This window comes from Salvia hispanica, chromosome 2, assembly GCF_023119035.1.
Source record: "Salvia hispanica cultivar TCC Black 2014 chromosome 2, UniMelb_Shisp_WGS_1.0, whole genome shotgun sequence".
Lineage (NCBI taxonomy): Eukaryota > Viridiplantae > Streptophyta > Magnoliopsida > Lamiales > Lamiaceae > Salvia > Salvia hispanica.
In genome coordinates, this window is record NC_062966.1 from 35683452 (window position 1) to 35707998 (window position 24547).

Here is a 24547-nt window from a genome sequence, read left to right on the forward strand (position 1 = left end):
ACCCGAGCTTTTAGGGTTAGGGTTGAACTTTTATAACCCGAAAAGGGAGGGATGCCGCACGGCATGCATCCCGGATGCAGGGGTCACCGGGAGGGGACACGGTATATCATCCCTCGCTTTGATTTTTGACGGCTTCGTCTCACACGTCGACCCCAGTGGAGACGCAGTTCACTGGCGATGACCTTATGTCATTGCATGATATGAGGATCTATCTCGGGGATCCGGATACTCTCGTTCCAGCGAGGTGGGCCGCGCCGAAGAAGAAGACGAAGGGGAAGGCGAAGGCAGTCGGCGAGTCATCGCAGCCCGCCTTTGACGAGACCCCCACACGGAGGAAGTGGACGGAGGATGAGTACGTTGGGGTGGCTAGGGGGTGGTTGGAGGTGTGCGACGATCCGCCTGGTTGCGAACAACCGGCGGGTCGTCGGAACATGTGGGCAAAGATCAGAGCTGCCTATAGGAGGCACTGCCCGTACGGGAAGGACTTCGGCGGGGAGGAGGTCCGGAAGGGGTGGGAGCGCATCAGGGCCGGGGTCGGCCATTTTTCATCGTTATACGCCAACGCCCTCCGTCGGCTCACTAGTGGGCGGAATGAGGAGGACGCCCGGAGGATAGCCGAGAGTCGGTTCCCCTTGGCGGGGAAGTATAAGGACTTCCTCTTCTGGGAGTGCTTTTTGTTGCTGAAGGACTCCGAGAAGTTCCGGTGCGGGGTGCGACGGACTGGGTGGCCGAAGAAGCGGAGGGCTGAACTATTCCGGCGACTACAGCGGCAAATCCCACGACCTCCCTCCGGATGCTAAGGAGTTTCCATCCCCTCCTTCATTTGCTGGTCGCCCTCGCCCGGTTGGACAAAAGCGGGCGCAACGGGCTGCGAGGAGAGGATCCCCGCTATCGCCCCAGGAGGTCCAGTCCTCCGCCAACCACCCGCCCCACTCGAGTACACTCTCCATTCGCGTGACCATACGCGGGATCAGATGTACAAGGTCTTTCAAGATTGGAGGGCCTCCACTGATCCCACGGAGAAGACCACACTCGAGTACACTCTCCATTCGCGTAACCATACGCGGGATCGGATGTACAAGGTCTTCCTAGATTGGAGGGCCTCCACTGACCCCACGGAGAAGACCCCACTCGAGTACACTCTCCATTCGCGTAACCATACGCGGGATCAGATGTACAAGGTCTTCCAAGATTGGAGGGCCTCCACTGACCCCACGGAGAAGATGTTTTTTCACTCGATGCTCGAGAGCATGCGGGCTGATTTGGATATCGCGAGGGCACGGCTAGGGGTTTCCGACGTGGGCTCAGATACCACGGGTGGCGGTAGCGGCGGCGGCGACGGCGACGAGGAGTAGAGAGTGGTGGAGCTCGTGTGTGGAAGCCATTTTTTTAAAAAAAAATCATGTATTTTTTTTTTAAATATTTGTACTTTTTTTTGAATGAAATGAATTATTTTTCCCGTATATGTGTCGTAAATTTAATTCCGTAATTTAATCGTAATTTTAATTCCGTAAATATAGTATATTTTGAATTATTTTTATTGCGGATGGCCTAAATCAGATGTGCCAGGTGGATTTTTAGTGCTGCTGACGTGACAGAGAGAAAGAGTGGTTGACCTGCTCTTGGTAAATTCTCGGGGCAACTGGGACCGAAAATAAATTACGCCCATGCCTATATGTAATTTCCGTTAGTTTGGGGCGCTAAGTGAAAAATATTAGAGATTTAAGGTCAAAGTAAGATTTCAGCACAACCCCAAATTCTTCAGCCTCACTCTAATTCTTCCCACGCTTCCATGCGATTTCTCAACGGAAGTTGTTTGATTTACTCAAGAAATTAGAACAATAAGCCATGGGAAGGCATCTCTCCACCTTTCTGCGGCTTCTCCTCTTCGCAAATTCGGTTTTTTCATGGAAAAAGGACGAGTTCAGAAACTGCAATCAAACCCCATTCTGCAAGCGCGCCCGCACCCGGAAACCGGGCTCCTGCTCCTTGATCGCATCCGATGTCTCGATCTCCGACGGCGATCTAGTCGCCAAGCAGTCTAGTCAAGACGTTTCCGAGGATCAACAGAGGCCCACAAAACCCTTGGTTCTCACAATTTCAGTGTCTCAGGATGGCGTGATGCGGATGAAGATTGGCGATGACCAAAGCCTGTCCCCCCGCAAGAAGAGATTCGAGGTGCCCGATGTGATTGAGCCTGGGTTCTTGAATAAGAAGCCATGGCTGCAGAGGTTGAAGGAGGATAAGGATGAGAATGGTCTGATATCTGTCGTTTATCTCTCGGAAGGGTATGAAGCTGTGATTAGGCACGAGCCCTTTGAGGTTTTTGTGAGGGAGAGTGGCGAGAATGGGAAAAAGGTGCTTTCTTTGAACTCACACGGCTTGTTTGATTTCGAACAGTTGAGGGAGAAAGAGGAGGGTGAGGATTGGGTGGACAATTTTAGGAGCCATACTGATAAGAGGCCTTATGGATCGCAGAGTATTAGCTTTGATGTGTCGTTTTATGAGGCTGATTTTGTGTATGGGATTCCTGAACATGCCACTAGTTTAGCCCTAAACCCTACTAGAGGGCCTGGGATTGAATTCTCTGAGACGTATAGGCTGTTTAATTTCAATGTGTTTGAATACGTGCATGATTCGCCTTTTGGGCTATATGGAAGCATTCCTTTCATGATATCACATGGTAAGTCGAGAGGCAGTTCAGGTTTCTTCTGGCTCAATGCTGCTGAGATGCAGATTGATGTTTTTGGGGACTGGATGGAATGATGAGAACTCATCGGTTGATACATTGTGGATGAGTGAGGATGGTGTGGTGGATGCGCTCTTCTTTGTTGGTCCAGGGCCTAAAGATGTCGTTAGGCAGTATACTAGTGTGACAGGAGCACCGGCAATGCCTCAGTTGTTTGCCACTGCCTACCATCAGTGTAGATGGAACTACAGGGATGAGGAGGATGTTTTCAACGTTGATGCCAAGTTTGACGAGCATGACATTCCCTATGATGTTTTGTGGCTTGATATTGAACACACAGACGGAAAGAAGTATCTTACATGGGATAGGATGCTATTCCCTAATCCAGAAGAGATGCAGAAGAAGCTAGCTGGTAAAGGTGGAAATATGGTAACTATTGTGGATCCTCACATCAAGAGGGACGACTCGTATTATATACATAAGGAGGCATCTGAGAAGGGATATTATGTAAGGGACTCGACTGGGACGGATTTTGATGGATGGTGCTGGCCTGGTTCCTCTTCTTACCTGGATATGTTGAATCCAGAGATCAGGTCCTGGTGGGCTGAAAAATTCTCATACGAGAATTATGTTGGCTCAACCCCGACGCCATACATCTGGAATGACATGAATGAACCTTCTGTCTTCAATGGTCCAGAGGTAAGCTTTATTTCTTTCTCGATCGGATCCTTTACGCTTGCAGATTTTATGATTGGTTTACTGATGCAGCTGGTCCTTTGTGTTTAAACTATTTGATATATTGGCTAACTTGTCAAATGATTTTGGGTCTATTCAATTGTTTAAATTCATTCAAGTATGTTACTAAATTCATTCATGCATTTTTGGTGTTCAGAACCTATTTGCTTGCTGCTTATTTACTTCTAGCTTTGAAGCACCCTTACAAGATGTATTGTTGAGTAGGAGGGGGAGGGGAAATGGATTTGACTTTAGTCTACCTAGTTGCTTCCTTGACTGAAAGAAGTAACGCTGTCTTCTAAGTTAATCCACATCATTTTTGGGATTTTAACCATTACTAATTTGGCATTTTCACTGACACATAATTGAAGGAATTTCATCAGCTGCATATGAAATTCATTTACATTGTGCTTTTTAGTAACAGTCCTCTATTACTTGGTGGTATTCTGCCTATATTCTCACTGAACCCTCCTATATCTCACTTTACTGCTCATATTTCTTTTTCGGTCATCTCAAAGTGAGCTATCTTTTCTTGAATGAGAATATGAGATATATTTGCCAAAAGTATTCTTTTAGATATTGATGTGGTGCCAGATACTATTAGTGACATTATTTGAAGCATAAAATGGTTGAAAGATAAGATTACGTACAAGTGACATTTTCAGCTGTCATCCAAAAAATTACATAAGGCATCCTGTTAAATAAATAAATGTAAGCAGTTTTTGCCATTCGAGCTCGAACTAGTTTTTGCATTGTTAAATCACTTTCTCCTGCCTACATTCTTGGTCCAAAGTGGTTAACACTAATTTGCTAAGAATATTGAATCTGAGTTGAAAGTGAAGTTAGAATCATTTGTCAAATATCCTCATTTCATCCACGAATTCTTTTCAGAACCTAATAAACTGATTGACCATCATAAGCAGTTCTAGGTTATTCATTTTGTTATGTTAATATTTACTGTCTCATTTCATGCATTCATATTGATGTTACAAGCCCAAGTTCTGATAACACATTTTTAGTGAGTGGCTGGCTTACACCTGAGATGCAACTTCCAGCATTCAAGATTCGCGCTGCAATAATTGAAATTTCCCAAAGCTGTAAAGAAATATCAATAGTATAAAAAACTATTTTTCATAAAGGAACATGTTCCGGTGCATCTGCCCTGACTAAATCGTAGATGTGACTAATAAACTTGTTAGAGCACTGATTAGGGATCAATAATCCAGATACACCAGAGTTTTTGTGGTCCCTAAATTGGAACTTCAGACTTCCAAGTCCCCCAATGACGTGAAAGCTTTATTTTTCATCAGGTTACAATGCCCAGAGATGCATTGCATTACGGAGATGCGGAGCACAGGGAGTTGCATAATGCCTATGGTTACTACTTTCACATGGCTACAGCAAATGATCTTGGTAGGCGTAGTGATGGAAAAACAGACCTTTTGTTCTGTCAAGAGCCTTTTTCCCTGGAAGTCAAAGATGCGGTGCAGTTTGGACAGGGGATAACACAGTTGACTGGGATCAGTTGCGGGTTTCAGTTCCGATGCTTTTGAGTCTGGGTCTTACAGGAATCTCATTCTCTGGTTAGTAAATATCCCCATTACCACAACTTTTAGTGCTTGCACTCTTACTTTGCCACTGATTATGCGTGCTTCACAGGTGCTGACGTCGGAGGATTTTTTGGTAATCCTGTTCGTTGGTATCAGCTGGGTGCCTATTATCCCTTCCTCAGAGCACATGCTCATCACGACACAAAAAGACGCGAGCCTTGGCTATTTGGGTAAGATCCTGCTTTACCTGCAAATTAGTTTCTGCTTGAAACATAAATTGTAACAGTCTATGGCACATCACATGTGCTGACTCTAAAGTAGTGTTTGATTAGAAACTTGTAAATAATTGATGATTTTGTCATGTTAGTTTGTGTTAAAATTTTGCATCTACAATGGTACAACCTATGGAATCTTCTTTCTGTGCTTCTCTGAATATCTTCGGTAAATTTGATGGTTTCAGGGAGCGAAATACCGAAACCATTAAGGAATCCGTACATGTACGCTACATGTTGCTCCCATACTACTACACATTGTTTAGAGAGGCAAATGTCAGTGGTGTTCCTGTTTTCCGCCCTCTTTGGATGGAATTTCCCTCTGATGAGAAGATGTTCAGCAACGATGGCGCTTTTTGGTTGGAAACAGTATACTGGTGCAAGGATTATTCACCGGGGTCACATTCTTACAAGACTATTCAACCTCTTACCCTTTTACTGCTGTTCTCTTGCTCCAGTATCAGTATTCATATTCTATGCTCTTAATGTGTTTGGAAATTTTCTGCAGCGAGCCAAGCACGTTGATGTGTATCTTCCTGGGGACCAGCTGTGGTATGATATGAAAACTGGAGCTGCTTACAAGGGAGGAGTAACTCATAAGCTGGAAGCTTTAGAAGAGAGCATACCCTGTTTCCAACGGGCTTGTACCATCATTCCAAGAAAAGACAGAACCCGTCGTAGCTCCACACAGATGGGGAATGATCCTTACATTCTGGTATGTCTTCGAATTCAGTTACACAAACATATATGAACTTGCATGATTCCGAATTTTCCCTCAAATAGAGTCCAATAAGTTTCTCTAGTGGAAGATTATGTTTGAGGTTTCACTGCAAGATTCTGGATATTTTCACTCCCAACGTTAATCACGAGTGAGCGGGCCATCTTGCTCTATCGAGTGACAGTTCTAAAAATAGAGTCTGTGTTGCTTCATTCCCTTCCCGAATGTAAACATTAAACTGATTGGTTTCTGATATATATGAAGTCTGAGTCACTAAAACGCGATGATATATGCGGCTGGCAGGTCATCGCGCTCAATAGTTCCAAAGCTGCTGAAGGAGAGCTTTATGTTGACGACGGGAAGAGCTTCGAGTTCCAGCAAGCTGCCTACATACACCTTCATTTCACATTTTCAAACGGGTAGCTTACTTCTACAAATATGGCACAGTTGCATAGAGAGGGTGAGGATACCATTTGCATTAGATTGAGTCCCTTTTGATTAGAGGATCATGCAGTTTATTCAATATATTAGAACTATACAGATTATCAACAGTTTCCTTTTCCTTTATCTTCACGGAATCATAACCAATATAAATGTAAAATTTATGTTAAAACTGAAACATTTCTTTGAATGAAACAAATCTAATATACCTAAGAGTTGGGTCTATATCATTCATGCTGAAAATGGAAGACATGATAGCTTATTAGCCAACTATTAATGGCTCTTATAAGTTATCATCACTAATTATTCACGATAATATAAACTACTATTATTTGTGGTCTACATACCAATATGATTGTTTTAAGAAATAACGCAATAACCTTTGGCCTTAGTCATTCAGTGAATCTTTTTTTTGCTGCTGCTCATGATTGATTGCTAACTATATGTATTTATGCATATGAATGACAGAGTTAAATAATAAGAAATGAAAACTGGATATGGAGTATGCTTTACTTTAATTATTAAATTTATCGTAAATCAGGTTTAAATCGTGCAAAATAGATTTTGTAGTGTAATATTTAGATTTTAATTGTGTAATATCAGGTTCGAGTTGTTAATGTGTCGCGTCAACACATAATATATCGTATCATTAATGTGTACGTGTTTGGATTGACAATTTTTCTCAATAGATTGGATTTGAATTAGACCTAATTGGGTTGAGTCGTTAGCAAGTTGACCTGATTAATGTTATCAGATCGCATGATTTGCCAACCCAAGATTTGGTATAATTGGATTGGGTAGATGTCGGATGGACTCGATAATGCACTTAATGTCCCTAATAGTTTCAAAATTAGAAAAAAATGACTCTACTATCATGAAACGTACTAAAACGATGAAGTGACTCAACTGCCACATAACGGAATAACGGACCACATAACGGAGGAAGAAGGGAGTATCATTTTTCTGATTGAATGTGGTGTCCGAATATATAACTTGGGAATTGTAGTTGACCTAAAACAATACGTGAGTACTATATCATTTTTGTCTATAAAAATAAAAACTCCACAGAAATGTATGTGGATAAAAAATGATAAGAAAAACAATTTTTATGGACACATATCCTTGATATGATTATCTACGTTTTATTTAACAATTTTATAATACTTCACATTAGTAATTAGTAGTAATATTTATGAAATTATTAAACTATTATGATTAAATTTCTAAGAAATACTTATACCATCATTATTAACTAATTAATCTACATTTTTCATGAAATTACAAAAGTACGCTGAGACTAATTTGATAATTACTAATCGATCAGTCGGTCGTTGATTGGTAGGTCGGTCCAGGGACAACATATTTGAAATAATAGCTGTCATCCACCAAGTATAGGTCCCACCCCACCCTCTCATTTATCTTCGTTCGAACTAATTACTCTCATCAATCTTGAAATAGTAATGCACGCCGACTAGTCCTCATCAAGCGCGACGGCACGCGTACCTAGGCCAAGTCTGGCCGGAAAAGGAAGACTTCCTGGACTTCTTCAACCCGTCACCGGAGAAATCTGGACCAACGAGATCAAGATGTTCTGCGACATTCTTCCGGTGGACGGTCTCTGGATCGACAAGCACGAACTGTCGAACTCCATCAATGAGAGGAAGGTGCCGGCAACCTCTCTGCACGGAGTATGGTTTTTTGGAGGCCTCTTGCTACCGGAAAACGGCCGTTTGTTCTTAGAGATCTAGTTTCGTCGAATGACTACCATCCCAAGTGTGTTGAACTCGGGGTTGTTTGGGATTCCGATGCTCGGAGTGGAGTTTTTTTGCAGAGGACTGTGCCGGAGATGTGATTCAGGTATGTCTCTTATAATTTTATTGTTTTTAATTTTAAATATACTATATTTGGTGGCTATTTTTTACTTATACAATATCAAAATTTTAAATTGTGTGGGAAATAATCTGCTACCCCAAAAATGTTCCCACTTATTCATACTATTGTTATCGAAATGAATAAATGAGGTGGTGGTCTAGTGGCAATTGGTTTATCTTTGTAAGTGGGAGTAGGGATGTCAATTCAACCCGTAACCCGTGGGCCGGCCCGAACAACCCGGTAATATGAGCGGGTTAGGGCTATAATTTTATTACCCGAATACAAAACGGGCTAAACGGGTTGGCCCGAATGGGTTGTGGGTCGGCCCGATGGGTTGTGAGTTTTAATTATAAAATATTAAGCTTTAGGGGTTTTTTATATTTTTGAATCCTCAATCTTCATTCTACATAATCATTAGTCTTATTCAATCTTCATTTTACACTTTTCCACTCGATCCCACAATATCAGCTTTCAAGTTCGATCTCAACTCATTATTGCACTGTCCCATCATCTGTCACTAGTGACTTACTACCACTAAAGTCAATCAAGACAAAATTAAGAACTAACCCATCAAAATCTTAATATATTTATCATTTTAATAATTATTCATGTAAGATATGATTTTTAATTTTCATAAAGAATTAGTTACGAACAATGTCATAATAATGACACGAACACAAGCTTTAATTTATATTGTAGTTGATCGAGATGAAAGGCTTCTTTTCGAGTATTATTGAAGAAAACTATAAAAATTTGAAAATTTTTATATGATTCTAAACTAAAAAGAAAAAAGTATCTAAAATTTAAAATCATTTTATAGAAGAAAATTTTGATACAAGAGATTATTTTCGAAAGCTTTTAGGCCCGAATAGCCCGATGGGTTAGCCCAAAACCCGACGGGTTAGGGTTAGGGTTGAAAATTTATGACCCGAAAAATCCATAACCCGAATGACCCGCACCCAAATAGCCCGGAAACCCGAGTGGGCTGGCCCGAACCCGAACGGGTTAGCCCGATTGACATCCCTATCAATGTTATTAAATATCAGCTATGGCGCCGCCGTGGCGCCATTGCATAGCGAGTTTCAAGAAAAACGCCATACTGATATGCTGCCATGGAACTTTCTTTTCGAGTATTATTGAAGAAAACTATAAAAATTTGAAAATTTTTATATGATTCTAAACTAAAAAGAAAAAAGTATCTAAAATTTAAAATCATTTTATAGAAGAAAATTTTGATACAAGAGATTATTTTCGAAAGCTTTTAGGCCCGAATAGCCCGATGGGTTAGCCCAAAACCCGACGGGTTAGGGTTAGGGTTGAAAATTTATGACCCGAAAAATCCATAACCCGAATGACCCGCACCCAAATAGCCCGGAAACCCGAGTGGGCTGGCCCGAACCCGAACGGGTTAGCCCGATTGACATCCCTATCAATGTTATTAAATATCAGCTATGGCGCCGCCGTGGCGCCATTGCATAGCGAGTTTCAAGAAAAACGCCATACTGATATGCTGCCATGGAACTTTTTAATGGCGACTGCCATTTGCCGCCACGAATGAGGCGCCATGGCGGTGCCATGGCAGATATGGCGTCATTTTTGGTTGGGCTGCCCCAAATCCTCGGCCCAATTAGCAAATAAGATGGCCCAAATTTATTTTACCCTTAAACCCGGCCCAAACCCGGCCCAATTAGTAAAAAAATAGGGTTTTTGTTCTTAGAATCAGATTCTCTCCCTAAAAACACTAGCTGCGCCTTCTCTCCCAAAGAACCTAACACTTATACTAGGTGAAGGTGAAGGCAATGATATGGTTTTTGATGGAGATTCACTTGATTGGGATACCGTGTACGAGTCGTCGGACATTGGAGAGCCTAACACTTATACTAAGTCTAGGTCTAAGAAAAGAAAAGAAACTTCTACCTCATCAAGTTCTAGGAAAGCCTCAAGAACCGCATCCATATCTAGAAAAGAAAAGAAACTCTTGCCTCATTATGATGATGACTTTATATTTTAATGGTTGAACTAAGACTCATTATTATAGGCACAATATATAATTGCTTATGACTTTATGCTTTATTAACTGTTTTAGTAGTTGATATTTACATTTTCTATTATTTTTTAATTTTTTGAATTTATCTATACATATATTACTAATATTTTATTAATTAATTTATCGACCGCCATATCCCGCTATAGCGCTACGCCATATCCCTGTGGCGGTTTTTTGGCTTACCGCCGTAAGCCGCCATACGCCATCCATAACATTGATCCCTATGTATGGTGCATATTAAATGACCCATTATATTCATCAATCTCATTACATATTTGATCAAGGTTGGACTTTTTCTATGACGAATTAGTATTGAATTTTATGTTATTGTTTAGTTGTTAGATTATTTCTATGATTATCATTATAAAATTATCTGATCCGCCATTTTGATATATATACATATAGTGAAAATTATCTGATCCGCCATTTTGATACATATACATATACATTGCACAACTTAATACATATACATATACATATACATATACACATATACACCCATTAACTTCTGATCCGCCACACTATATGCATGTTTTTCTACACTATCTTCTCTCCCCAATCTCCCCTTTTAGTCCTCTGAAACGATGACTTGTGTTTTCTACACTATCTTCTCTCCCCAATCTCCCTTTTAATTCTCTGAAACAATGACGCGTTCTTCCAGCACCAAGCTCTCTGATAGGCAACATCGTATATTAGTTAAAATCTGGTAAGATATATTGAGATCATCGTTTATTAGTTAAAATCTGGTAAAATTTTTAGCTACTCTGGTAGCTCGATCATCATTTATTAGATAAAATCTGGTTAGTATGTTCCTATGCACAATATTTTATGTACTCTGGCAGCTTCTTATAGGGATCTATAATTTGTTTGATTTGTTTGAAGATATAGCTTCTTTTAGGGATCTATACGTAAGTTATAGCTCGATCATTCGAAGACAGATCCTAATCTGATTATAATTTTTGATTTGCTTGAAGATATAGCTTCTTAATAGGGATCTATACGTAAGATATAATCATTCGAAGACAGATCCTAATCTGATTATAATTTTTGATTTGCTTGAAGGAATTTGGCGAAGGATAAAGACTTCAACAAAGTAAATGTTGATGCCATGAATTTTCATTCAATCTGGTAATAATTCACCTCAAATTGATTTTGTAGTCTAGTCTCTAATTCACCTCAAAGTCTCTAAATCCGGATGATTTTCATGCAGCCGTTTAATTTGGGCTCGCCGAAATTCTGTGAATCTCAGCACATCAGCAACTCTAATGAGTATGTTGTTAGTTAATTTCAGTGTCTCTTTTTTGATTCATGATGATTGAATGTTAATCTAATTTTGAATCTGTTATTTTAGCTGGAGCATTAATGCTAATGCAAAAACAGTATGAGCAAAACATCGGTAGATTTCATTAACATTACTTATTCAATTATCCTTCACTTATTCAATTATCAAATCATAACTTTTTTCCTTTTTTTTTGGCTTGTTTGACCAGATACTATTTCCAGATTGGTAAGAGATTTTGATTAAATTTTTTATGGCAAGCAATATGTTTCAATTTTTTAAATTGTTGCTCTTTATTTTTCAGGTAGAACGTCTTGAAAAGGCGAAAAAAAGTGCACAACAAGATAATCCTACCTCTGAGATGAATGATGGTGGTAATTTCAGTGAGATGAATGATGGTGATAATTTCATTGATATGTCTTCTCAGTTTGAGAACACTCTAGATGTTGTTACACCGGAGGGACAGCAGGGACAGCCTATTATCCATCAAGATATACCTGAAGGTGATGGTCGTACCACTGAGACGACTGATGGTGATATGGCTTCTTATTTTGAGGAGAATCCAGATACTGTTACATTGGAGGGACAGGAGGGACAGGATATTCCCACTCGAGATATATCAAAAGACGTTAGTCATGGTGATGGATGCTCACAGACACAGTCTGATGCTGAGATACCTCACACTGAAGTGAGTTCTAGAAGAGGTGATCCCGGTCGTAGAGCACCACCTTCTGGATCGAGGCGACAGAGGCCTCCACAAGGATCAAAGGATAAGGGAATCATGGAACCTCGCAGATCAAAGGATCTGGGGAGACAGAAGACACCGGAGGGACAGCCAGTAATCCATCAAGATATGCCTGAAGGTGATGGTCGTACCACTGAGACGACTGATGGTGATATGGCTTCTTATTTTGAGGAGAATCCAGATACTGTTACATTGGAGGGACAGGAGGGACAGGAGGGACAGGATATTCCCACTCGAGATATATCAAAAGACGTTAGTCATGGTGATGGATGCTCACAGACACAGTCTGATGCTGAGATACCTCACACTGAAGTGAGTTCTAGAAGAGGTGATCCCGGTCGTAGAGCACCACCTTCTGGATCGAGGCGACAGAGGCCTCCACAAGGATCAAAGGATAAGGGAATCATGGAACCTCGCAGATCAAAGGATCTGGGGAGACAGAAGACACCGACAGTTTCAGGTCAAAATAACAGAGGGACAACGGAAGAGGGTATACAAGCTGGTAATCCCTCTGATACAAATTCTCCCCCACAAAGGTCACTGGGGGCTTTGGCTATAGAAGGTAATGGTGATGACTCGGGTGCACAAGATCGTACAACAAGGCCACGGAGGCATGCGGGTACAGGTGTAGATGGACAAGGTGATAATGGTAATGGCTCGGGTGCACGAGGTCGTGCAAGGAGGTCACAGAGGCGTGTGGTTAGTAGAGAAGCTTTTAATCGTGATGACTTGGTTGCACGACGTCCTGGATTGAGGTCTAAGAGGCCTGAACCAGGAATGTATAAAGAAGTTGAGGCACCTCCTACAAAGAGAGCACGGAAGCAGCCTGCACGTCAACCAACTAATGTAGTACCTCACACAGCTCACCCTGCACCGCACACTGGCTCTGAAGAACAAGTCCCCCCTATGGCTCTGACCTCCACGAATCCTGTAAGACCAAAGAACTGCATTTTTTTAACGTTATAGTAATATTTTTTATATGCCTAATCTTTTATTACTGCAACATGCCCAGATGGTCCAGTCACACTCTTCCTCGGCCTCTTCCTCCGGTCAAGCAAGAAACGTAGAGCAGCACTCGTTCAAAGGGCATGACCTCGTCCTTTTGGAAATTGATCGCCGCTCTTCTACCTTCCTGCGGTAATTTTCTCCTCTAACTTCCTATAACAAATCTCCAACATGATCATATTATCTTTGGTGGATACAGGAACCTGACTACGAATATTAGTCTATATGAATTCTGTGTTGGACTGAGTAGAGAGGATGCAGCAGGGGTTTTTTACCTCATATGTGGTAATTAAGTTTTTATTTTGCTTTAATTATCTTGCATTATAACTTACAATCTGATTCATGTTTTGGTTTACACTACAGATCTGGCTAATCGAGGCGACATAGAAGTAACTCAAATAGTAGCTTATGGTGACATCATTATCTGCAAGGCGACATAGAAGTAACTCAAATAGTAGCTTATGGTGACATCCAAGTGCAGTGGAGCGGAAAGAGTAGAAAAAAATTAAGTAGATTGAAGATTATCTTTTTGCAGTAACTCAAATAAAACCATTTCTAGCATTTCTTGATATTTCGTATATGATTTACTATTAGTTTATAATTTTGAGTTTGATCATGACAATTTGCCAAATAAAAGCAAAAGAATTGAATTTTAGTCCATTCCACATCTCAAAATCTAAAAAATAAATCACGAAAACTGAAATTTTGACTATTATCACATCTGTCCTTTTTGGCAAATTAGGCGCTAATGTGGCGACTAGTTTAAAGCAAATGTATAAAACATCGTTTCGAACTTAATTAGACGTTTTCATTTGACCCATACCATTTTATCCTCGTGTTTTGTTGGACAGTATAGTATTCAATCATATTGAAATAGTGAAATTAGACAGCTTCTCAGTCAGACAGTAAATGTATATAGTAAGGTCACAAATCACAGCACAAAAATGTACAAATAACAGACCATATTTACAGACACCAACATTCTGCTACCCAAAAACAGCAGCAGATTACACACACCAAGCTCCACTCAACATCCTCCATCCCTCGGCTCACCTCCGTCTCGACCCACTGCCTCGATTTTCGCAGTGAAGGTGCATCACTGCTCACAAGAAGAGACAAAGCTGTAGAGCTGCAAATAAAGAAGCTGAAAATTGAAGAAAATTAAGGAAAATACCTGACTTGAGAGTAAAAATCTGCATCACTCAGATGCTTCATCTGTATCAGATAAAGGCAACAAGGTGCATATCCCGAGCACGTGTCCGTTGAGACACACATAATACTCGATGCAGTCATCGTACGCGCCCAGCCTGCAGCTGGCGCTCGAGGGTATCATGTTGGCTGCCTGCATGTTCCACAGCTTCGCCTTGCAGTACGGACACACCTCCTTCGGATGCAGCGGGGCACCCCGGCTGATCAACAGTTTCCTGACTTTAGACGTCGCAAAGGATTTGAAGATCCCGCGGAAAACCCTATATCCCCTTCCTCCCCTTGGTCGAGATGCTCACAGGGGTCGGAGATGTACAAGACGTCTGTCCTGCATTGTGAAAAGCTCTTCCCCGACGTCCTTGAGAAACGTGTCCTGTACACGAAATGGCCGGGGATGTGGACGCGGTTGAACAGCCCGTCTTTCTTGCATCCGGAGCAGTATATGAGAAGCTTGCCGAGGGCCCTCCAGCTCCCATCCACGATATGGCTTCCGCTGGAGTGGAGATCGCGCATCATCTTAGGAGCCCGTGTCTTGCAAAACTCCTTCCAGAGGACTCGTTTGGCGAGATCGTCTAGCCATTTGCACGTGCAAGAAAGGGCCACTATCAACTTAGGGTTCCAATTCAAATGGTTGAAAACTAAGAAGATCACTTCTTCACTAAGGTGCCCTTTGGTACAAACACAGGCTACGGAGTGCACGCAGCGATATTGCTTCGTGATATGCATTTTACGACTGGAACATCAAGTCATAGTGAGTTTCTCTATTAATGCCTGCAAATTTCTCTGATGCCTGTGATCACATGAAGAAAACAAGAATGGAAGTATTAATATAGATCGGGTCATAAACAGAACTCTCCATATCTGAGCACATATACAAAGAGAGATTATAAATCATAAAGCATAATCAACAAGAACATACCAGAATTGCATCATCTCAAGCATTAAATATGTATATATCTTTACGGCAAGAACAAACACGAATCCATCAACATATCATAGTTGCCGAGACAAGTAAAAAATTGCACGAAGGTAACGTCTGCCAAACATGGCTTATGCTTTCAGCACATAATTAACAAAAAGAACTCAAAAGAAGCTCCTTGGCATCGTCACCAAAATCTAGAAATGACGATGAACCCGCATTCAAGCTTCTTTAAGATGAAGGCAGACTGTAACTTACAACTCCAAATAGGAAACAAGAAATCCACATCACTTCAAACTTACAAGTGCATAACTAGCATGGCTAGAAAAGGCAGGCAGCACATGTACAAAGCAAGACGCGGTGAGAGTTTATTCGATCGATAATGGCTAAAGTGTATTCGAGGGATGTGTACTGATAATCATTCTTCTACCAATAACACAAATTTAACACTTTCAATTGTGTTTTCCTATATCACCAAAGATAACAAGACTAGGTAGGGTTTGTGGCAAAGAACTCAACATGTAATCTTTCAACTATTCATAATCCAATAGTAATTCACGAGAAGGGAAGGTTCTGTTCTCCCAAGTGTTCTATAACAACAACCAACAAGCTCAAACTCGCTTCAATTATCACATAATCTACAAAAACAGTCAGCTACCATACAAAAAATCCAAAATACATTTTACCTAAAACAGAAGGAAGATAGAAAAACAGAACACAAAGAACTTCCCTTCCAACACATTTCAAATCGAAACACCCAAAATTTCACCTCAGTCCACAAATTTCAGCCGCAATAACAAGATTTCAAGAACCGTGCAAAGGGGCAAATTTCGACGAGGGTAAAAATGAAATCGTCAAATCATTACACAACATGCAAGAAAGGGCCAAGATTTTACCTTTAAACAAGAAGAAGCTCGTGCCCAGAAAAAAAATCCAATCTTTATTGCCAGAAGGGTTCTAAAAATACCGGAGGCATGAAAATTACAAAATAATTCAACGGTATGTGACAAAATAAATACACACTTTATAACTGAAAAAAGCACTACATAATCTTGCAAAAGAGCCAATGATAGGCGTTAAATGGATTTATATGTTGAAATCAAATAATTTTATGTGGACATATGGAGGCCTATATATGGTGAGATGGTCAGGTGAGGTGTTGATATAGATTTATACAACTAAGAGACACCTGTAGCAAGATTCTGAATTTTATACACATTAAATTACTCATAATTTAGGGTATTTTGTGTGTATTAGAGAAACTGGTGTTAGTGGTTTTGGTTTATTCATGGAAGAGAGGTTTTTGTGACACCTGTAAGAATGTATTATTGCTTCAAAAGAAGAAAGCATAGATTTCATTTGATTTGAGTTGAATTGATTTTAATTTTTAATTAATTGTCGAGTGTGTGGAGGAGATTCGTCTTGTCTATCACTAATCCATAGGCCATAAAATCTGAGGAAGGAAATGAGAAAATGACATTAGACGCCATACAACTTTAATTAGGCCAAATTTATAACAAATTGATAACTCCTTTAATGTTTATGGGTTTTACAAAATAGTAAAAATTATTATTAAATCCTTAAATGGAGTATGAGTTATGGGAAATGGCGTATGGGAGAAAGGGTGCAGTGGTGACTTGCGGAATAAACTATAAACTTAATTTTAATTTAATATTTAGTTTAGCCTAATTTATTATTTTTAAGCACTTTCTTTTAAAATCAAATAAATTTAAATGAAGTTATAATATTAGTATAATATCATATTTTAGGTAGGAAAACAACATTGGAGTACTGAATTGAATACTTTCATTTATTAAATTATTAGTTTATATTAAGCCATGTAGAGCAAAACCTTGATAGATTGAAAAACTAAAACAAATCAATAAAGTTTGATAATTTACAAGCACAAACTAAAGCTGAAAATGTAAAATTAGAATTTACTTGTAAACCAAAATAAATAATATAGGATCAGAGTATTCATTCGATCAGCCATACGCAAGTGTTAAGAGGTTAATAATCCCAAAACAAATTACTCCAAACTTAACAATTTCAATAAGAGTAACAATAATCCAATAAGCCACTCATCATCAATTAGATGATTAAAACACTTGAATTCACAGCCAGAGAGTCACTACAAAACCAACACAAAGCATGTGTTCCGTAAACTCCAAAACAAACATAAGAAGGTTATACCAAGTTTCATCACCTCATGGAAGACAACTACATCCAAAAACCTTTATAGTTTACCATCTCCCATTTTTCTTTCAGTCTAAAAATCTAAGAAAGAAGAAAGAAAGAAAAAAAAAACGCCTCAGCTGAGTGGTTTTCCGATCCTGATCTAGAAGGCTAGACAAACCACTCAACACGAGAACACCGTAGGGCAAAGCGACCGAGGCTTTCTTGTTCTAACCTCAGCTAGGATTGCACATATCGGTAGTATCGAGCAGACACGGATTCGCTATTCACACCTCGCCATTATTCAACCACTCTATACCGTCAGAAACAAGATAAGAAATTATTCACAATTAACTCACAACTTGTGTGGAAGGTTTACTTTCTTGTAGAGAGATCACGGTTTCAAAAGCTCCCACCAGGGCTTTAACCTTACTTTTCCTACTCACGACGAGTTTACTTGCCGTCTCCTCAATGACATTGTTCAACAAACCTTGAGCATCTTTCTTCCGTTGCACATCTTGATGCTTTAAAACAACCTTTTGAGGCAAAACCCCTGTACTAGCCGTGTCACTAGTACAATTTATATGTGTGATTTAGTGATTAACAATTTATCCTACATCACACAATTGTATTAAGATAATAAGTTTATTTATGTTTATTTTGTGTGCAAGATTGGTTGTGTGAATAACCACATCTTGGGAGTTTTGGAGATGAATCCCATCAGTATTTGGGCTATTGCCAGGGGACGAAATGCTAATGCCAAATACTTGAACCCCAATGCAGTTATCGAATTTCAAATGTGTCTGGGGACTATTTTGGATCGTTATTCCTGTAACTGTTACGTCTGTGCTTCCGTAAAATCTAAGCGCCTGGAAGGCAAAAATATGGAGTGCCATTAGTCATTCATTCATGCCATTCTCGAGATTTCATTTGGTTTGGCATTTATCTTATAACTACACATGAAAATGTGCGATTGTGTGATCATCTTTTAATAATAGATATTTTGTAATTTATTTTATTTTACTTTTTGAATCTTTCGTCTAAAAAACTTTGTTCTAGCTTCTGCAAATTATTTTCCTGCTTTTGCTTTTTTGTATATGATGAATTTAATTTTGAATAGTACTAACACTATTTATTTTCCTCTATGCTATGCACATACTCACCGTTGGTTTGGTGCTAGGCATTCCTCCTTTGTCCTCGCCTTCTAACTGTCAATAGAATTGGTTTTAATATTTGAAATATGACATATACACATTAAATTTATAGAGATTGGATTCATGCAAAGCTAAAAAGGACTATTAATTACCAGGTCCGAATCATCATCTTGACCTCTGATCGCTATTCCTTTCAACTTGGAGAAATCCAGCCATTGTAACAACCCCTTCCCCCATGCTCCCGAGTTTGTTGGTGCGATTATTTTTCCATCTAACTGATTTTTACGAAAAAGAGTTCTGTCACGTCAACATCTCAAATATTTGCGCCTAGTTGAGCACTTGAGTGCGCTCTGAATAGGTCGATTTTATTATTAACAGGACATTTGCATGCAAACTGGGGCAGACGCAAAAAAAAAATATTGATAGTAACTAATGTCTTAAAAATATTTGATAATAATATTTTTTAGGTGATTTAAATCATTGATAGGGACTTGTAAGGATTTACCTGGAACACGATGTTAGACTGACAATTTGGCCCTGAAAAAGCAACGAGCTTTACGAGAAACACGGATCCTGAAGGAATCAGGACTGTTGATCCTTGTACCTTGCATGCGTCGGCCCACGCTTCTTCGAATGCCTGTCAGGGTTCTATACAATGAATATCGCCTTTTCTTATGCTACAAACTCGTTTTAAAAAAGAAACTATAAATTGCATAACATAGTGAATTTTAAGAAAATGTAACAAATTAAATCAAGATGACAATTCCGCCCTCATGAATTTTGGATGATATCATCGGTAGATCCTCACAATTTAAGGACTGATACTAATTCCAATTTTTTAAAATGAATTTTGTTTTATATAATTCCAATTACATACATTACATTAAATTAGGATATTTTGCACGATACATGCTTAAAACATACATTTGTGTCATCAGCAACGCCGTCACCTTTCGCGCCGTAACTTAGTACACTGAAGGTGCTGGATTTTGTAACGCTAGAAGTGTCGTTACCATCCAACACCTCTCCCTCGCTCCCATGATCCTTGGAGGCGACCGGGGGAGGACTGGCTTTGCTACCGCCTTTTCCTTGCTTTCGATGCTTGTGGCTTTTGGCATCAATGTAGATCGAGTTTTCTGACAAAAGCAAGATGAGAATGAGAAAGGTAAGATACCTCATTCTTAAAATTAATGTTGTGCGCTTTGTCTTTATGTTTGTAAGAGAAAGTGAGATATTGGTTGTTGTGTTAGGTAGTTGAGATCGGTATTATATAGTTGGTGAAAATTGTTATAAAAATAAAATAGAATAACTATGTAGCTCGTGAGGTATATAATGCTAATTTGTTGGTTTGTTATTAAAAATAGACTCATTAATCTAGAATGTATTATTAGGAATTTAGGATGGAAAGACTAAGAGAGTTTATTAATTACGACAAGAAGTAGACTTTTTTTAAAAATTTTGCGTGAACACCGCTGCACCATTCCAACAAGAGATTCCAATCGAAGAACTTTCAATTTTTAGCAATACTACTAGTAGAAAATTGTTTAGACAATAAAAAAATCACTAAATATATCTACCTTATGATTGCAAGAAAATGATGATGATCAATTGATTATTTATTCAACGCCACGATATATGATTGTAGTTTGCTTCGAAAACTGAAATTTATTTATTTATTTGTTATTATTATTGTTATATTTTATTTTTTATTTCTTTTGCTTGGGGAATGGAGTTTTTAAATATGGAGTAAATCACAACGATGAGATGATTAATTAAATCAATAAAAAATTTCCATCCAGCATGACGAGATGTGGTAAACAGGTAAAATTTTGCCTCACTTGCCTGATATATTTTTTATTTATCAATTACTTAAAATTTAAGATAACATTAACTATCGACTTATATAGGATTGCAATCACAAAAGCAATAATTATTACTATGATCAAGTTATAAATTAATTAACAAAACTAAGTGCTGGAATTTGTTTTTCATGTGTTTGATTAATGGACACATGGATGCACCACACTTATAGGCATGACACATAGAGAATAATGATGAGTTTTTTAATCAAGAAGTAAAATTCCAATATCGTGCAAATATTATTTGTTTTATTGTTGTTGAATACAAATAATTTGATCCGCCAGCAATGCTTGACAATGATCAAAGGTTTGAGATGATTGTTGCACATGATGCTGGATTTTCATAATTATATTTTTCCAACATTTTCCGTTGATAAGACTTGAGAGGATTCCATGCATGAATGTATATTGTTTAGCATGTTAATTATAAACTATTGTTAGAAAATGAAATGTATAACCATTTAGTTATATTGTCTTCCATAACTTGTTAAGAACTGCATTTGTATACTTGTAACGTGCACTGGCAGATCCAATTCATAACAAAGGGGGACGACAGTACTCCCAAAATATGTAAATAGCCTAGTGGTAATCTGCTCAATTTTCGCAGCATCCAGCCGGGATTGAATTCTTGCAGGTGCAGTTTTTGCTATTTTATCTTCATTAATTGCACTATATTCTATCTTCATGCGCTATATTATATTCTATCTTAATTAATGAAATTTTTTAAGTAAAATAAAACAACAATATATTTTTATGCACAACAAAACGAGTCACTAGAAAATAAATAATGAAAATAATAGAAGAGAATAAATTGAATTTTAAATCTTTATGTCGGTGAAATTTTTTATCGCACACTCAATATGAAATTTCTGGATCCGCCACTGGTCACGTAGTGTATGAGAATGGAGTTTTAGGTGTGCTATGATTTTTATTTTTTGGAATGCACCCTCTATATTTATTACGCCCTTCTAAAATTAATTAGAAATTAAACAATTTACATTAGTCCCCCAAAATTTCCACATGACAGAAATTTAAATTCTAAATGGAGAACAATTTTCGCCTTAAAAAAGGGTGAAAGTCAAATAATTATTCCTTAATTACCTTTTCGAATTTCTTTCCAATGATCTGAACCGAGTTGAGTTTACTTTATGCTAAGTTTAAGCAGTCCGGTTTCTATGTATATTACTCCCAATATACAAGTTTTTATTTAGATTTTAATATTAATATATATTTAACATGAATAATTAAAATTAAAATTCCATATCTATAAGCATTATTTTTATAAAATAGACTATCTAAAATTAAGAAAAATATTCAACTCACTCTAATTTTTTTATTATTTGAAACTTTCTACTAACATGGACGGGGAAAAAAGCCAGTAAATACGGCACTTGACTTGGTGGTGCTGCTGTTGACTATCAAAGTGTGAAAGAGAGAAACCAATCCATAAAAAAAAATTGCAAGACAACAGCAGTTTCTTATTCTTCATGTGAGATGTGAAAATTACGGTTAAAAATTGTGCGGCTGTCGTTTTCTTTGATTTCTATGACGATGACCGTTATTAGTTATTTCATCGTCCAGAAATCATGCAGTGGCTTTTGGGATTACCATTTTTTTATAGAATAATTTAAGGATATACGGAGTATATTAGTGTTAAATACTCCCTCCTTCCCCGATTAAGAGTCACACTTTGACCGGGCACGAATTTTAAGAAATGTAAATAAAAGTTGGTTGAAAAAGTTAGTGAAATGTGAGACTTTTTTTTTTATATTGATTTTATAATAAAATGTGAGTGAAGTGGGTTAGTGGAATGTGGGACCTACTTACATTTATGGTAAAAATGAAGTGTGACTCTTAATTGGGGACGGACCGAAATGGGAAAATGTGACTCTTAATCGGGGACGGAGGGAGTAGAATTTATGAGGTATGTTATATTGCTAACTCCTTCTTAAATTGTTAACTGCAAATAAATGATAGACATTAGATCATTAAATCAAGGTACAAGATCATTCATCCACGAATATCAATACGAGGCATAAAAAATTTCGATTAGAAGTATTAATGTCAAGTAACAAAAAGTTAGTTATAACCAACTTTAAAAAATATCCCAAAACTTTAAATGATTATAGCTATCTCAGTTTATATTATCTTTTACACAAAATATGTCAAATTAAAAATAATTTTTAAGGATTCTAACGAGATCTCACTTGCATATGTTCCGATGTCAAAATTTGAATTTTTTTTTTAATTTTCGTAATTTTTACGTAACACTTAAATGTAAATGTATGTATCAAAATATGTCAATATAATGTATATACATTGTCATTGCAAATCGTGTTGACATATTCAAGGAATCACGTTGATATTTTTTATATACTCCTACTATATTGACATTTTATCCAAAATCCTAAATTTGGTCATTCTTCTTATCTATTTAAATTTAACTAATAAAAAAAAATTACACATGACAATTTATAGACCACTAGATCTCTAGAAATCCTATAGACTTAAATGAGTTGTAGTTAACAATTAAGAGATTAAATTAACAATTGATTACACCACTAATGTATAAAGTACTCCTAGTATATTTTAGTTCATTAAGCTTGAATAACTCGATGAATCATCAAATTCCGAAATTATCAATGGCCAAACCACGAAAGGCCCGACATATCAACTCATTGGGCTTTTTATTCCATTATTTTTAGCCCATTTATCTCTATATTCTGAAGATAATTCTCCAATCTCCATATAGCCATAATTTTATTCAGTATTTTATTTAGAATATTAATAAGAATATTATATTGTCCCTATAGCCATCAAATTAAATTAATTGAAAAACGTAAAGTTTAACACTATTCCACAGCCTAAAAAACCCAAACACCAGAAATTTCACAACAGTTTTTTCTATCCCAAACATCTTAATGAATTAATTTACAAGAGGACTAGTTTTTCAAAGGCTTTGTTATTTTTATTTGGAGACGACGAGAAAAAGATCGTATTTTTGTTTGTCTATTTATTTAATTATTTATTTTATTTATTAAAAGGCTTATAGTGAGTAAAATAGTGGCCATGTATCTGAAACAGCTTAACATATTGGGCTAGATCAACACTTATAAGCATTATTGAATGATAATTAGTTTTCTGTTGGCATAATGTTTCATCTAAATCCAACCAAAAGTATACCAACAGGCGAATTTAATTACCCAATTAGTTATTTGGGCTGATTAGCAATTATGGCCCAAATGTGTGATTTGGGTCAACAATTACTTCAATTCTGGGCTCCTGGTGAATAAAATAAAAATAATGCCATAAACAATGTATGTGGAGCTTAAAAAATAAAATTGGGTTCTAAAAAATTGAGAATAATTTAATTCATTCAACATCGCATGAATGATGTGGAATAAAAGAGAAGTGCATTTACAATCTTTTTGTGTTAAAAAATAAATAGTTTATTTTATTTTATTTATGACTAGTCACTTACTAGTAGGGGTAGGAATACGGATATCGGGTATTGGATTTACCCGTACTCGACCCGATATCCGCCGGATTTGGATACCCAATATCCAATTTTATGGGATTGAGTATTGAAATATAAGATAAATCGGGTATTGGATAATCCGAATGGGTATCGGGTATTACCCGAATATCCAATTTATTATTTAAAGCATATTTTAAATTAGGTTTAGCCAATTTGCATTAAATATAATCTTATACTTTAAAATAAAAGTGATCCATTTTTTTTAGTTTTATACTACAAAATAAATGAAACATTAAATATATTAGTCAATTTAGATATTTCTATATTTCTATTAATATATAAAATTTATTTTTTTTATTAATTATTAACACATGTAAAGAGTCGGGTATTTGGATACCCGATA

At 37.7% G+C, this 24547-nt stretch overlaps 3 protein-coding genes and 1 pseudogene across 4 annotated transcripts; 2 read left to right on the forward strand and 2 right to left on the reverse strand.

The window, feature by feature from the left end:
• The first annotated feature begins 1734 nt into the window (after positions 1-1734).
• On the forward strand, positions 1735-6618 carry LOC125206026 (probable glucan 1,3-alpha-glucosidase). Its single transcript, XM_048105292.1, is given in 9 exon segments — positions 1735-2745; positions 2747-3388; positions 4735-4855; positions 4858-5007; positions 5084-5204; positions 5435-5601; positions 5604-5644; positions 5755-5961; positions 6268-6618. Coding segments are annotated over 9 exon segments (2466 nt in total). The 5' UTR covers positions 1735-1848; the 3' UTR covers positions 6388-6618.
• Positions 6619-7876: 1258 nt separating this feature from the next.
• LOC125204979 (spore wall protein 2-like) lies at positions 7877-13954 on the forward strand. Of its 2 annotated transcripts, none has more exons than XM_048103760.1 (9): positions 7877-8262; positions 11387-11452; positions 11535-11593; positions 11676-11720; positions 11815-11831; positions 11908-13278; positions 13361-13485; positions 13553-13638; positions 13717-13954. In XM_048103760.1, exons 2-9 carry the CDS (start codon positions 11433-11435, stop codon positions 13791-13793), a joined length of 1800 nt encoding a protein of 599 aa, XP_047959717.1. In that variant the 5' UTR covers positions 7877-8262; positions 11387-11432; the 3' UTR covers positions 13794-13954. The 2 variants fall into 2 exon arrangements, with proteins under 2 accessions (XP_047959717.1, XP_047959716.1); XM_048103759.1 differs by lacking the exon at positions 7877-8262 and adding an exon at positions 10939-11030.
• A 267-nt stretch (positions 13955-14221) lies between these two features.
• LOC125204549 lies at positions 14222-16652 on the reverse strand (annotated as a pseudogene).
• A 1351-nt stretch (positions 16653-18003) lies between these two features.
• On the reverse strand, positions 18004-19986 carry LOC125206884 (polygalacturonase At1g48100-like). The gene is made up of 6 exons (XM_048106100.1): positions 19732-19986; positions 19313-19444; positions 18950-19082; positions 18817-18839; positions 18278-18522; positions 18004-18223 (listed from the first exon to the last, which is right to left on the reverse strand). Exons 1-6 carry the CDS (start codon positions 19984-19986, stop codon positions 18004-18006), a joined length of 1008 nt encoding a protein of 335 aa, XP_047962057.1.
• Between the last annotated feature and the right edge of the window lie 4561 nt (positions 19987-24547).